Consider the following 14,611-nt stretch of genomic DNA (forward strand, 5'->3'; position numbering starts at 1 on the left):
TTGTTTCATATTTAAGCTTATGAGTCTCAGTAGGCATTTAGTGTGTGGTAATGCAACCTGGTGAGATTACATAAAAAAAAAAATATGAAATTTTTAACAAAATTTTTGATAAGAAATAAAATATGAATTAAACAGAAAATTCAACAAAAATATTGCAGAAAAAATTGTACAAATAAAATAAATAAATAATTTATTAAGCCTCCCTGCAGCACCGCCCAGGAAATATTTTAGGTAAATTTCAATCAAATTATAGTATGCATATTCCCTCTTAAGATTCCGTATGGAAATATTGAATGACCGACTAATAGTCCAAGTTTCAGAAGACATTTAACAGATCTATAACTGGATATTCAGGTAGAATGGGTGGCGTTCCGTTTTGGCAAATTTCTTTTCCAGGCTTCAGAAAAGCCTTTTAACACCCCTTATGATATACACTCTGTTGCTCGGGCTGCAGAAAAGCTTCGGTTATGTTACTGTGGTGGATCGCATTCCGTTTCTATCCGATCCGTTTATATCAGTTTATTTTGTCGAAATTGTCACGAACTGTTTTCCGTATTAACTTTTGGCGCTATATTTTAGCTTCGCACATTTTCCTATGTTCCAAGGCATTCTGTCTTTCTACTCTTGCCAAAACTTACAGTCATTACCAGTGTAAGTAAACATATATGTATTTTGTACATTATTTCTTTCATAATTCGGTATTACCATGGTTTCTATAAACCTTTCGGTATATAACGGTGTAATGTTTACATTTTTCGGTTCACTTGACCTACATTGTCAACCTATACCTGTATCGTAGTGTTTACATAGTTTTTACATTTGTACTTTATTCTAAGTTTGTGTTTTGTTTTGTTTGCAGCTTTTACGATATTAAATCGTTATCTATCTGTCTACGTTGTCTGAATCAATCGGGAGACAGAATAGTAAAAGACTGAGACTACAACAGTATGGCGGACGAGAAGGGAAACCTTGACCATGTTGAATCGCCCGAAGCACAGAACCCAGAGGAATCTACCGCAGAGAGAGAAAAACGCATAAGAACTCTTACCGAAAAAGGAAAAGAGCTGTATGAGACTCATTGTGTGCGGTTTGTTAATGAATTAGAGAAATGCAAGGATCAGTTATCAAACGAACTCATGACAATCGCAATTGTGAAATCCAACCCAAAAGAAATCAGGGAAGCAATACAAAGATTAGAGATTGGATGTGCAAAATACGAACTCACTCATAAAAACTATGTGGCATTGCTAGAAGGCTATTCAACAGAACAGAGCCTTAGAGAGAAAAACATCCAAGTAAGTGAATACCAAGAGGTAAACATGAAGACACAGAGTGCACTAGAGGCAGCAAAAAAGCACTTGACACTCATTGATAAAGATAAAGAATCTCAAAAAACATCATCATCCAAACGAAGTGCCATAAAACTCAAACTGGCTGAAGAAACAGCAAGACTAAGGCTTATTGAAGCCCAGTTGGCAGAAGAGGAAAAGAAGGCGAGTATAGAGAGAAGACGTGCAGAGCTAAGTACCATGTTTGAACTTAACAGAACAAAACAGGAAGTAGCTGAAGAGGAATCCGATGATGACCTGAACTCACAAGAAGATGATCCTCTTAAAGATATTCCCAAACTGTCAGGCGTTGAGAAGACAAGGAACTTTATAGAAAATGCAAATTTTAAATCCCTGCAGACAGAAACAAGTTTCATGAAAAATGAAAAAATGCCTCCACAAGTGTTTAGTCAGCAAACACCTGACGTGCACGTCGACCAACTCAGGCAGCGACAACACACTCTAAGCCATTTTCCGAGTTACCCAGTATCTGCGCCCGCACCATCAGCTGCACATTATCCAAATCAACTGAGTGAATTTCATAATTTTCTGTTAAAGAAAGACATTACCATGAATAGATTTATGAAATTTGATGACAATCCAACAAATTATTCAGTGTGGAAGGCTTCATTCAAGAATATTGTAGAGAGCCTCATTTTGACACCACAGGAGGAGACAGATCTCCTGGTGAAGTGGTTAGGGCCTGACTCCTCAAGACAAGCTCTAAGTTTAAGAGCAGCAAACATCCACAATCCAATTGTTGGGTTGCAACGCATCTGGGCTAGACTTGACGAAAGATATGGCGCACCAGAGTTGATAGAAAGTTCGATCAGAAAAAAGTTAGCTTCCTTTCAGCGCATCCAACTTCCTCGAGACGCTCGACACATGTATGATCTGGTCGACATCCTGTCAGAAATACAGTGTCTGAAAGAAGACTCAAACTATGCAGCCTTGCTTTCCTTCTATGACACCTCTTCAGGCGTGAACCCTATCATAGCAAAGCTGCCTCAGTTTCTTCAGAACAAGTGGATGGATCGCGCGGCAAGATACAAGAAATCCAGAAGTGTAACATTCCCACCTTTCACAGTGTTCATAGACTTCGTCAGTGAGATGGCATCAACCTTAAATGACCCTTGTTTCATGTTTGATTACAGAAAGGTCAATGAAGAACCGAAACCAGTGCAGAAACAAAGACAATGTTATGTAACGACAAAAAAAACTGGTGTGAAACAGGACGAGAGATCTGAATACAAACAGAAAGTCTTGTGCCCAATACACCCCAAGTCGCGAACTCATGAGTTGAAGGACTGCAAAGAATTTTTCAAGAGATCCTTTGATGAAAAGAAAGGACTGTTAAAAGAACATAGAGCCTGCTTCAGATGCTGCAGTTTAGAACATTTAAGGACTGACTGTAAAACATCTCTGAAATGTTCGGAGTGCAATAGCACTTCACACATGACCGCCATGCACATGTCAAAGACACCCTTGGGAACAGAACCAGTGACACAGACAAAGACAGAGAGAGTTGATGGCGGGGAGCATCTTGATGTCATCCCAATCAGCTCCAAATGTACAGCTATCTGCGGAAAATCCTTCAAGGGACGCTCTTGTGCCAAGACTTTAGCTGTCAACATCTACAAAACTGGGAATCCTGAGAGGTCAACTAAAGTTTATGCCATGCTTGATGAGCACTGCAACAGGTCGCTTATCAGTCCTGAAGTGCTAGACACACTAGGAATCCATACAGCGGAAACACAGTACACATTAACATCCTGTTCAGGAAGCTACCAAACAGCCGGCAGAATAGCTCATAATCTTACCATCCAGTCACTAGACAAGGACTACAACTTAGAACTTCCTACGGTGATTGAGTGCCCTGAAATTCCAAATGATGTGACTGAAATCCCGACGCCAGACGTTGCGCAGCATTTTCCCCACCTACAGGGCATTGCAAACATGATACCCCCATATGACCCAGATGTGCCTATAGGTCTTCTCATTGGCAGAGACGTGACAGAAGCTCATCACGTGCTGGATCAGATAATAGGACCCAAAGATACACCCTTTGCTCAAAGGCTTCATCATGGTTGGGTCATCATTGGAGAAGCCTGCTTAGAGAGAACTAGGACTCCCTTTATGGTAAACAGCAAGAAAACCTCTGTCAGAAGAGATGGACGTCCTTCTTTGTTTGAACCATGCAGCAAAGGCATTTCCGTAAAACGGCTGGATACTAACAAACCCCCAGACAAGGATCAGAGAGTAGCCAGTTCTTACTCAGGCGACAATCTCTTTCGTAAAGAAGATGATGATAATGAAGTCGGACTATCGGTAGAGGATAGACACTTCTTAGAAATAATGGATAAAGAAATGGTGAGAGGAGGAGATGGAAATTGGACGGCACCATTGCCATTTCGACCACACGCTCCCTTACCAAACAACAAAGAGTTAGCAGAACGCCGCGCTTACATCTTAGATAAGAGTCTCCAGAAGAATATTACAAAGAGAAAACACTTTGTCGAGTTCATGAGCAAAGTGCTCGAATCAGCAGCTGAAGTGGCTCCCGAACTAACTAAGGACAAAGAAGCATGGTACTTGCCCCTCTTTGGAGTATACCACCCAAAGAAACCAGAGAAGATCAGAGGAGTGTTTGACTCATCAGCTGAGTTCAACGGAATGTCCCTGAACAAGATTCTCACCACTGGACCTAACCTTACAAACAACTTACAGGGAATACTGATTCGATTCAGGAAGGAGAAATGTGCAATAGTAGCAGACATAGAACAGATGTTCTATTCCTTTCTAGTCAGGGAGGATCACAGAGATCATTTGAGGTTCCTTTGGTATAGGGACAATGACGCAGATGCCCCCCTAATTGAGTACAGGATGAAGGCTCATGCGTTCGGGAATTCACCCTCACCTGCCGTAGCTACATACGGTCTTAGAAAATGTGTTCAACAGACAGATGTCTATGGTGATGATGTAGCAGAATTCGTGACCCACAATTTCTACGTGGATGACGGTCTCACCTCCTTAACTTCTGCGGAAGAGGCTATCGATCTCCTTAAAAGGACACAAACTGCTCTGAAAACTGAAGGTAATCTACATCTCCACAAAATCGCCTCAAATGACCCTGTAGTCATGAGTGCCTTTCCCCGGGAAGATTTGTGTAAGGAGATGGTGTCACTCAACACGGAAAAGGATACGCTTCCGGTTCACCAGAGCCTTGGTGTGTCTTGGGATTTGCATCTCGATGCCTTCACCTTCCAGATACAACTTGAAGAGAAGCCTGACACACGGCGAGGCTGTTTGTCCACTCTTAACAGCATTTATGATCCTATGGGGTTCGTCGCTCCAATACTGCTTCCAGGAAAAATTCTCCTCCGAGAGATCACGAAATCATCAGACTGGGATGAAACTTTGGAACCTGGAACAGCCGAAAGTTGGCGTATGTGGAAAAACTCTTTATCCTCGCTGGAAAATGTAATGGTCCCACGAATGTACTTTAAAGAGTCTTTGAGCCACTTGGACTGGGTACAACTACATGTATTTTCAGACGCCTCGGAGTTAGCTGTGTCAGCCGTTGCGTATCTCAGGTCTTGCTACAAAGGAGAAATCAGTGTGTCCTTTATTATGGGAAAGGCAAAACTGGCTCCCTCCAGAGGCCACACAATACCTCGCCTGGAGCTTTGCGCAGCTTTGTTGGCTACAGAAGTTGGAGAATTCATCAGGAAGAATTTACAGACCACATTAGAAGAGATTCGATACCATACAGACAGCAAGGTTGTGTTGGGCTACCTTAACAACAAAACCAGACGCTTCTTCAACTATGTCAGCAATCGCGTAGAGCGCATATTATCAGTGACAGAGCCAAAGCAATGGTTTTATGTGTCAACAGTTGACAACCCAGCAGATCATGGTACAAGGGGCCTGAGATCTGTTGGAGACCTCCAAGAAAAATGGCTTAAGGGACCGTCTTTCTTGATACACCCTGAACTCAGCGCTACACAGGAGTATTCACTCGTGTCACCTGAATTGGATAAGGAGATCAGAATTGAAGTGAAGAAAACGACTTGTGCGTTGGATGAGGATTTCGCGGACAGATGCAACAGATTCAGTCGTTGGCACAAGTTAGTTAGTGTAATAACTCTCATAAAGGGACGTGCTAGACGTCGTTTCGAAAGGAAAGGAGGAAACGAACCAGTGAGGCTGAGGGAGGAGTCTGAAGAGGTCCTAATCAAGATCATTCAGAAGCAAGCATATGGAGACGAAATAGCTTCATTGAGTACAAAGTCACCTGTCTCCAGAGCAAGTCCTCTGTGTCGTTTATCTCCTGTCTTGGACGAAAAAGGGATCCTGCGAGTTGGTGGGAGACTTTCTCAGAGCAGCCTACCAGTAGAACAGCGGAACCCAATCATTCTACCCGGAAAGTCTCATCTAACCGTTCTACTTGTACGTCATATTCATGAACTTGTGCACCACCAAGGCAGACTCATTACCGAGGGCGCTCTTCGCAACCATGGGTACTGGGTGACGGGCTCTAAGAGAGTTGTATCTTCTCTTATACACAAATGTATAGTGTGTCGAAAGCTCAGAGGAAATTTTGAATACCAGAAGATGGCAGACTTGCCCACGGATCGCATTGAGCCAGGGCCTCCATTCACATCTGTGGGAGTAGATACGTTTGGCCCATGGATGGTTATATCAAGGAAAACTAGAGGGGGTATGGCACACAACAAGAGGTGGGCTTTGCTTTTTACCTGCCTCACAACCAGAGCAGTTCATATAGAAGTAGTAGAAGATATGACTAGTTCTTCTGTAATTAACGCAATCCGTCGCCTCGTGGCCGTCAGAGGAGAGGTCAGAGAGTTTCGCTCTGACCGAGGTACCAACTTCGTTGGAGCCGCTGACGAGATGAAGACAAATGTAGTAAACATTGAAGATGAGCCATTTAAAGACCACCTAGACCGCCATGGGATAACTTGGATCTTCAACGCACCCCACTCCTCCCACATGGGTGGAGTGTGGGAACGCATGATAGGCATGGCAAGGAGGATCTTGGACTCAATGTTTCTTAAACAGCAACGTGAGATCACCCACGAAGTCCTCGTTACACTGATGGCAGAGGTCAGCGCCATCATTAACTCGAGACCCATTACTGCTATTTCATATGACTCAAACGCTCCCATGATTCTCAGTCCTTCGTTACTTCTCACTCAGAGGACCACAGGATGCCCCACTTTATGTGAAGGTTTGGATATCAAGGATATCTACAAGGCACAGTGGCGCCATGTCCAAGTTTTAGCAAACACCTTCTGGAAACAGTGGAAGGAACAGTTTCTCCAGAGCCTGCAATCTCGTCGCAAGTGGACTGAGGAAAGACCAAACATCAAAATAGGAGATGTGATTTTGCTGAAGGACTCGAGCTTACCCAGATTTCAGTGGCCAGTTGGAATCGTAGAGAGTGTGTATCCGTCTCATAATGATAACCATGTGCGTAAAGTGCAAGTTCGAATTGTAAGAGATGGTAAACCAGTAATCCTCACCCGTCCTATTACTGAACTGGTGCTGTTAATAAACTGAACTACTACCAAAGAGACTTTAATTTTTCACACTTCAAAGTACATTGATCTATCTGTATTTGTATACAGTGCTATTTTTTATTGTCAGGTAATTGTATGAGATCTTTAGACATGCAAATGAAACCAGTTTTGGGTAACTTCTAGTCATTGTCAGTATTACAGGTACTATGTTAAGGGTTGTCGGAAAAAGGATTTTTTAGGGTATTTGATGCATTCATTTTTTAGTGTGAAAGGTACACAGTAAGGTTTGTGAAATTTGTTTTATAGTTATAATTGTAGATCATTTTTCAAACAAATAGTATGTTAGCGATATCTTGCAGATATCGGACGGGGAGTGTGGTGGATCGCATTCCGTTTCTATCCGATCCGTTTATATCAGTTTATTTTGTCGAAATTGTCACGAACTGTTTTCCGTATTAACTTTTGGCGCTATATTTTAGCTTCGCACATTTTCCTATGTTCCAAGGCATTCTGTCTTTCTACTCTTGCCAAATCTTACAGTCATTACCAGTGTAAGTAAACATATATGTATTTTGTACATTATTTCTTTCATAATTCGGTATTACCATGGTTTCTATAAACCTTTCGGTATATAACGGTGTAATGTTTACATTTTTCGGTTCACTTGACCTACATTGTCAACCTATACCTGTATCGTAGTGTTTACATAGTTTTTACATTTGTACTTTATTCTAAGTTTGTGTTTTGTTTTGTTTGCAGCTTTTACGATATTAAATCGTTATCTATCTGTCTACGTTGTCTGAATCAATCGGGAGACAGAATAGTTACTTTATTTTTTAATAAGTATGAATGTTTTGTATGGTTATTTTTTGTAAAATGAACTTAACAGGCAAAGTTTTCATCAATATACGTTTTCAATGATCAAATACGAGATGTGTTAATACTTGAGAGAGAACCAGATGGTATAGATATCATTTGCGCCGGACACAATGCTATAAATTATTGCATGAAAAGTTGACAGTCAACCGTTCATGATATATCGCCTCTTTTTGAGAGATTTGTATTAGGCGATGCAAAAGAACAACAAAATTAACGCTTAATAAAAATACCAAATATTTACACTCTCAACCGCTAATGATACAGCTTTTTTATCAGTAAGCGTTGCAATCGCACCCAATAATGATGGAAAAATTGGAAATTGAATGCAAGTTGTTTTTTACGAAATAAATTTCTTTGAATTAACTTAACACTTGTGTGATAGTGGGCTTTTCGGAGGTAAAAAAACAACTAATTCCACTAAAGGATTCTTCAATTTATTTTGAGATATAGGGATATGGAGATTAACCCCTGTAATATAATAAATAGATATCAGCATAAAAATATACATGTACATTCATACTCAAGTACACATACAAATAATACATCACTGCGCAGAGTTCACTGGTTTAACTTTTTGTCAAAGGCTTCTCTGATTATAATAGATTATACATTAAAGATAATTAACTGCTCTTGAATGTAATTTACAAAATATATATAGAAATATTCCCTATATCAATTCATAATCAATATAATATTAAATTGAATGAAAATATAAACTTTCAATGTAGCTCTTTTGTGGATTACATTATTTTAAGATACATTTGATAAAATGAATGAAATATAACATGGTAACGATCACATGTTTAGTGTTTATGGAAAAGGGTCTACATGCCCACAACTGCTGAATGCGGTACTCCTTAACTACATATAACATGGTTACAATAACTAACATTTCATATACTGATTTAAGAAATAAGGTATCATTCTTGTATATCGGGATATAAATAGGGTTGGTCACGTGATCAAATCCCATAAAGCCCAAAGGGCTTTATGCAAGATTTGATCACGTATTAATCCATATTCGGGCTTTATGGAAGATTTGATCATGTACCAGTCCGTATTTATATCCCGATATACATTCAAAAAATACCTTATTACTAATATACATTTTTTGCAAATTATGAAGATAACATTGCTCCATACATACTTTATTCTAATTACCTAGAAACATGACGTAACAAAAAATAGTTCGACAATATGTTGCAAATATTTATTAGCATTATAAATAAATTTGACACTGCTTTTGACAAGACAACACTTTAATGATATAAACTAAAGTGAAAAAGTAAAGAAAGTCGCTTGTACAATCGAAAAAAGACTGAGGCTTGGTGAAATAGTACCCCTTCAGTTGAAGTCACAGAGCAGTTTGAAACTTGAATACAAAGCGAGTGAAAGTTAGAGTTTACCTAGGCATTTTCAGAGGAATTTTATCGCAGAAACTGACTCAAGAGCATCATAATTTTCCTTGGACATTATAGAGAGAAGCTAATTTCTTTTACAGAACAAAACGGACAGACAAGCAGCAGGAGTTAAAAGTAACTGTGAATGGACTTAACACGAAAGGTATATAATATTGCATTTTCCATTTTGATCGGGGCTTATTATAAAAGTCAGAAATGAACTATAACTGATTTTAACAACTTTAACAAATAGCGATTGTAATTTTCAAGAACACTTCGTTCGATGTCGATCTATAAACATTATCTTGCATGCGAATTGTAAGCCATGATTATTTATACCCGCAATGAATGTTATTTATCTTAAAAAATTAATGAATAAAACTTTATATGATAAATTGCAGATAAAGTTGTTTTTCTTTATGCCTAAATTATGTTTTCGTTACGATATAAAGTGTGTTTTATCGTAAGTCGGTTAGTTTGAGAATATAAGAAAAGGTAGTGACCCTGATAATATTCATGCGTTACTTTGACCTTTTGACCCAGAATAATTTTATGCAGAAATAATTGCAGACTGCCCAAACAGTGTAATATAAGGGAAAACGTTTGCAAGTGTATATATATTAGAAATAAAATATTCTTATGAAGCAGAATTTTTTTTTTAAAAACTTGTTCGTTAAAAAAATAAATCACTCGATGTGGCCTTCAACTCAACATTTAGGTATATCGACGACGTATCATCAATTAACAATTGTTATTTTCATTCTTACGTCCGTTGTTACGTTTTTCTATAGTCAACTTTTCTTATTTATGTACCAATATACCTTCATCACCTGCATATGATGTGTTTTTGTCTCTAAGTTAATTCGATACGCAAAGGCATGCTCTTCGTATGAACAGTTTCTAAGGCGAGTCAAGCTACTGACAAACAAGTTGAAAAAACAGGACTATCTACAGTCTCGTTTGAAGTCATCTTTTTGTAAGTTCTATGGTCGATACAATGACCTTGTCAGCAAATACACTCTTCCACTGGGTCTCATGCTGACTGACGTTTTTGACTGACGTTTGTCAAAAAGGTCATTTTGACAAAAATGTTGAAAACTGAGTTTAAGTCTGCTAAAACTATTCACAACTGAAGAAAATTAGCTGAAAATTTCACTATTTGGATGGTCTAATATACATTCAAATTATTTTAAGGGTTTTCAGTATTTCATGAAGTACATGAATTTGAGAATAAGGATTCAAAATGTGTTAATCACTGATTAAGGAATAATAATTAATGCAGTGTAAAACTGAATGTATTTTTCAAATTCAATGTATTTGTGTGTTTTCAATAAGTATTAACTAAAATTTTCTTCTTAAACTGGTAATAAACTTGGTGGGATAAAAATATTGAAGCGGTATTAGCTTAAATAAAGATTTTTTTTAATTAAATTGTGCAATAAGGTCAAATCCAATTTATCATTGGTACTACTGAATTTGAGGGGGTTTTGTTGTTTTTTTAAACAAAACAATTATAACAATTCCATTCTGTATAAATTTCACAGGGTTGTTAAATAAATAACGATCAAAGACTTGGATTCGTACTTTGCTTTTATATTATATATGCAAAGAAACCTAGAAAACACAGAAAACACATTCACAACACAACACACACACGTTGACGAAAGACAATTACATGTACTACATATTAAATTAAGTTACAAACACAATGGTTTTCCCAATTATAATACCGGTGATTTACCGACAATATCACTGAACATGATGTTACAATAATATGTTTAACAGTGATCTTACCAGGTATCCAGGACTTTAAATAATAAAAAATAACTGGATCTTTGAAGATCAGGAATGGAATATAACAGTAAATGATACTAGCGCCGTAAAGGGTAGAATCTGTGGATACTGGATTTGGCGGGACTTGCGCTTATATAGTGAACGAAGTTAGTAAAACATGCATATTAATGAGCTAAAAGTCGTCTGTCATTGGTCAATAAGACTTATATACATGTACCTGGTCACTAAATCCTAAAAATGGAAAAACCACGTGTCTTATCACAACATTCACACATGCACTCATTCATACATACATCAATGCGTTCTATCGGCAATGCGCGCTGATGAACATTAAATAAATAAATTAATATGAACTGTGACATAAATACACATAAATATATCAAATCATTTCTTCTTAGTAGTAACATTTGAATGTGTTATTATCTCTATATTAGTGCCATATTAGCAACTTGTTCAATCCAAAGTTTCAAAATGAATGCATACAACTGTTTTGGAATGAGAACTAAGAAATGTGACCTCTACTTTCAGTCGGGTAGCTTTTGGAAATTCTAGGCAGGTGTTTAACTTTTTGGTAAAAATTATCATAAACAGACTGGTATACAACAATTGTTTAGTCAGACTAAGTCCACAATGAATCTAGCAGAAACGTCAGACATCACAACCCCCCCCCCCCCCCCATTTTTGGATCCCCCATACTGATCCATTTTATAATCCATGTATGATGAGCAGCTAAAATATACATGGGACAGTATGCTTTAAGACAACCCCCTCCCCCTTTAAACCCTATTTTCAAATCAAATCCATGGTCATATAAGAATCAGTGTGCCTCTTTTAAACTGTATTTTCCTCTTTTTAAAAATATATTTCTAAATTACTCAGCTGACTAACTTTCAAGCATGCTGTACATATTTGAATAAATAAGCAGTGCATAAGAGTGAAAAAATACATTTCATTTACATGTATCAATGCTATGTTTAGACAATTTACTTGGACAGTGTTATTTTATAATATTGCTAATGCTAAGTGATGTCAGTCCATGTATTTGCATGTTAACAGTGGATACTGTTGTACTAATTAATATATTTAATTATATTTAGTTATTTACTCAAGATATTGAAATCTCTTAACATACAAATTAACAATGCTAGTATAAGTTACTTTCATAGTATGACAAACAACCATAATAGATGAAGATATCAAACTAATAATAACATTAAAATTAAATTAGTTACCTGGTATCTAAGAAAGTGTGCAGTAGCAATTTGGAATAAATAAACAAAGAATAAACTCATGCAAAATAACAATTTATCAATTTATTGAGCATTAAAATGCTAAATGATAACATGTACATACAGTGCATGATGCATGAAGACAAGTTCATTCAACCTCTCTCTCTCTCTCTCTCTCTCTCTCTCTCTCTCTCTCTCTCTCTCTCTCTCTCTCTAATGTGGTCAATCCGACAAACTTCAAGCATCTTATTTTAGTCTTGTTTGCATCCTTTATTCATTGAAGAAAAATGTGCAGATGATTAAATTGAGAAAAACAAATTCCAAGTGATATCTTCTGGAAATTCAACCACGCCTTAGGAAAACATTGGTTAATTTAAATGAATGTGGCCATTTATAAAATGACTTGCAAATCTAGTTAGTTTCTCTGCCATCTAAATATATCCTTTCAAATTACTGCTTCACATAATCCCTGGACCCCCTTCTTGGTGTTCTTTCTTATTCGACACACTTTCACTGTTTCATATGCAGGAATATCATTTTACCAATGATATTAGATGCTGTAAAAGTCATCAAGATCTACCATGCCAAGCAACTTGATGGGGTTTTTTTCTTTCAGCAATCTCGTAGGATTTTTTCTATGTTTTATCCAAGTTTTAATATAGAAGGACAGTATTTTCCAAAAGAATATTTCATTTGCACTTCTCTAAAAAAAAAAATACAGAAACACATAATAAAACAAATTCATGTACCTTCAAGTGTTAAGATCTTAAAATTGATAATAAATATTGTGGAACACATACAGAGATTCCATTTCATTTTCTGATTATCATTAGCAAAACTAATATCATACTGTTGTGTGAAATTGTTTATTTACATTTCTTGTCACATGTCAGATATGTACTCTGACCGATTGCCAAGTTAATAGCTGCTGTGTTAAATAATATTGCTGTGCTAACAAAAAAAAAACCAACCACATGTTTTCTGCTGTGTGTGTTATAAAAATTTTAACTCGTCATTTCATAACATTTTTTTCTTCAATTTTTAACAAAGCAATATTTTTCAATTACGAAAATTAAAGAGATGAAGATTGAAGACTAAATTGGCCTAGCTATCAAAGGAAAAAAAGAGTACTCTAAATCTCAACACAATCCCAATATCTAAAATTTTTGTAGGATATTTTCCCAATATTAACCTCATGAAACACTCTATGATTATTGTTGTACTTTCTTTTTACAAAGATTTATTCATGGTATGAGAATGCAATTAATACAAATTAAATGTGCAAGTAAACATCTGATATTAAATAATATAAATATTAATGTAAGAATGCTCTCTCTCTTTCTTTCTCTCTTTCTTTCTCTCTTTCTCTCTCTCTCTCTCTCTCTCTCTCTCTCTCTCTCTCTCTCTCTCAATGCATATTATTTACCTGACCCCTCTTGAACTACCCATTTGTCAAGAAATAACATTCCTCTGTCGTCATCAGGTTAACACCTCTTGCTTTTTTCTTTGAGGAGTGGATGTGTACGTCAATGTACCCATAGCTGCATAATTTGTTGGCTGACTTGTTCAGAGCTTGTTGAAATTCGTCTGGTAACAGTAATTCATCTCAGTTTCAATAAAAGGTTCGGGATGCTTACTATTATTAGCGACCTGATTTGACTTCCAACGGTATTTGAGATCGAGACAACATCACCAAAACACCGAAAAACAATCAACTCTGGCAGCATGCTGTGCACAGACGTTAGCGGCGGCCATATTTGTTTACACTGGTTTTGAAAATATATCCGCACTGAATATTTTTTAAAAATATATTTCAGCGTTAAAAAAAATTATGTCTATCAAAAACAATTAAGCTGATTTTATATGAATTATTTATAGTTGAAAATTTATTGCTTTTAATTTTTTCTTAAGTTTTTAAGCCTCCAAATATTCATTCGGCAAGGGAGGTAACTGAAATTATCAAACATTACCAAAATATCATTGTCTACAATTTTTCAACGCAAGCTTTTCCCACTCATTTTATTTATCAATAAAAAGTCAAACTATTTTTCTCATTTATAAAAAAATACAAACCCTCACCAATAACAATGTATTGAATTTTAAAGCTCACAGTTTGGTGCATGGTTTCGATGATTTATATAAGAGAATGAAATATATATCTTCCCGTCCGAATAACCACTTAAATTATTTTTTCAAGCAAATCATCATTATTGTGGGTCAAAAGAGAGTACAAAGAAACTATTTCAGACGTTTTCTTATATATTCGCCTGATGTTTGCTTGGACTGCCTCTTAAATAAACTGTATCTCATTGAAAATAGGTCTTTCCTCAAATGTACAAAATGGCTGTACATCCCCCTTAAGGCTATAAGGTATCCGAAACCACTAGAATAAATTTAATAAAAGACAAGGGATACTTGTCAGTTTCTGAATATAATGTAAA

The 14,611-nt window shown here is 36.8% G+C and overlaps 1 protein-coding gene and 1 long non-coding RNA gene across 2 annotated transcripts; one reads left to right on the forward strand and one right to left on the reverse strand.

Moving 5' to 3' along the window:
- The first annotated feature begins 471 nt into the window (after positions 1 to 471).
- LOC105343609 (uncharacterized) lies at positions 472 to 7,655 on the forward strand. Its single transcript, XM_034468428.2, has 2 exons — positions 472 to 651; positions 860 to 7,655. Exon 2 carries the CDS (start codon positions 948 to 950, stop codon positions 6,906 to 6,908), a length of 5,961 nt encoding a protein of 1,986 aa, XP_034324319.2. The 5' UTR covers positions 472 to 651; positions 860 to 947; the 3' UTR covers positions 6,909 to 7,655.
- Positions 7,656 to 12,328: 4,673 nt separating this feature from the next.
- On the reverse strand, positions 12,329 to 14,139 carry LOC117692092 (uncharacterized). Its single transcript, XR_004603535.2, has 2 exons — positions 13,597 to 14,139; positions 12,329 to 12,873 (listed from the first exon to the last, which is right to left on the reverse strand). It is a non-coding gene; the product is annotated as an uncharacterized lncRNA (long non-coding RNA).
- Between the last annotated feature and the right edge of the window lie 472 nt (positions 14,140 to 14,611).

The sequence above is a fragment of the Magallana gigas genome, chromosome 8 (assembly GCF_963853765.1).
Source record: "Magallana gigas chromosome 8, xbMagGiga1.1, whole genome shotgun sequence".
Taxonomy (NCBI): domain Eukaryota; kingdom Metazoa; phylum Mollusca; class Bivalvia; order Ostreida; family Ostreidae; genus Magallana; species Magallana gigas.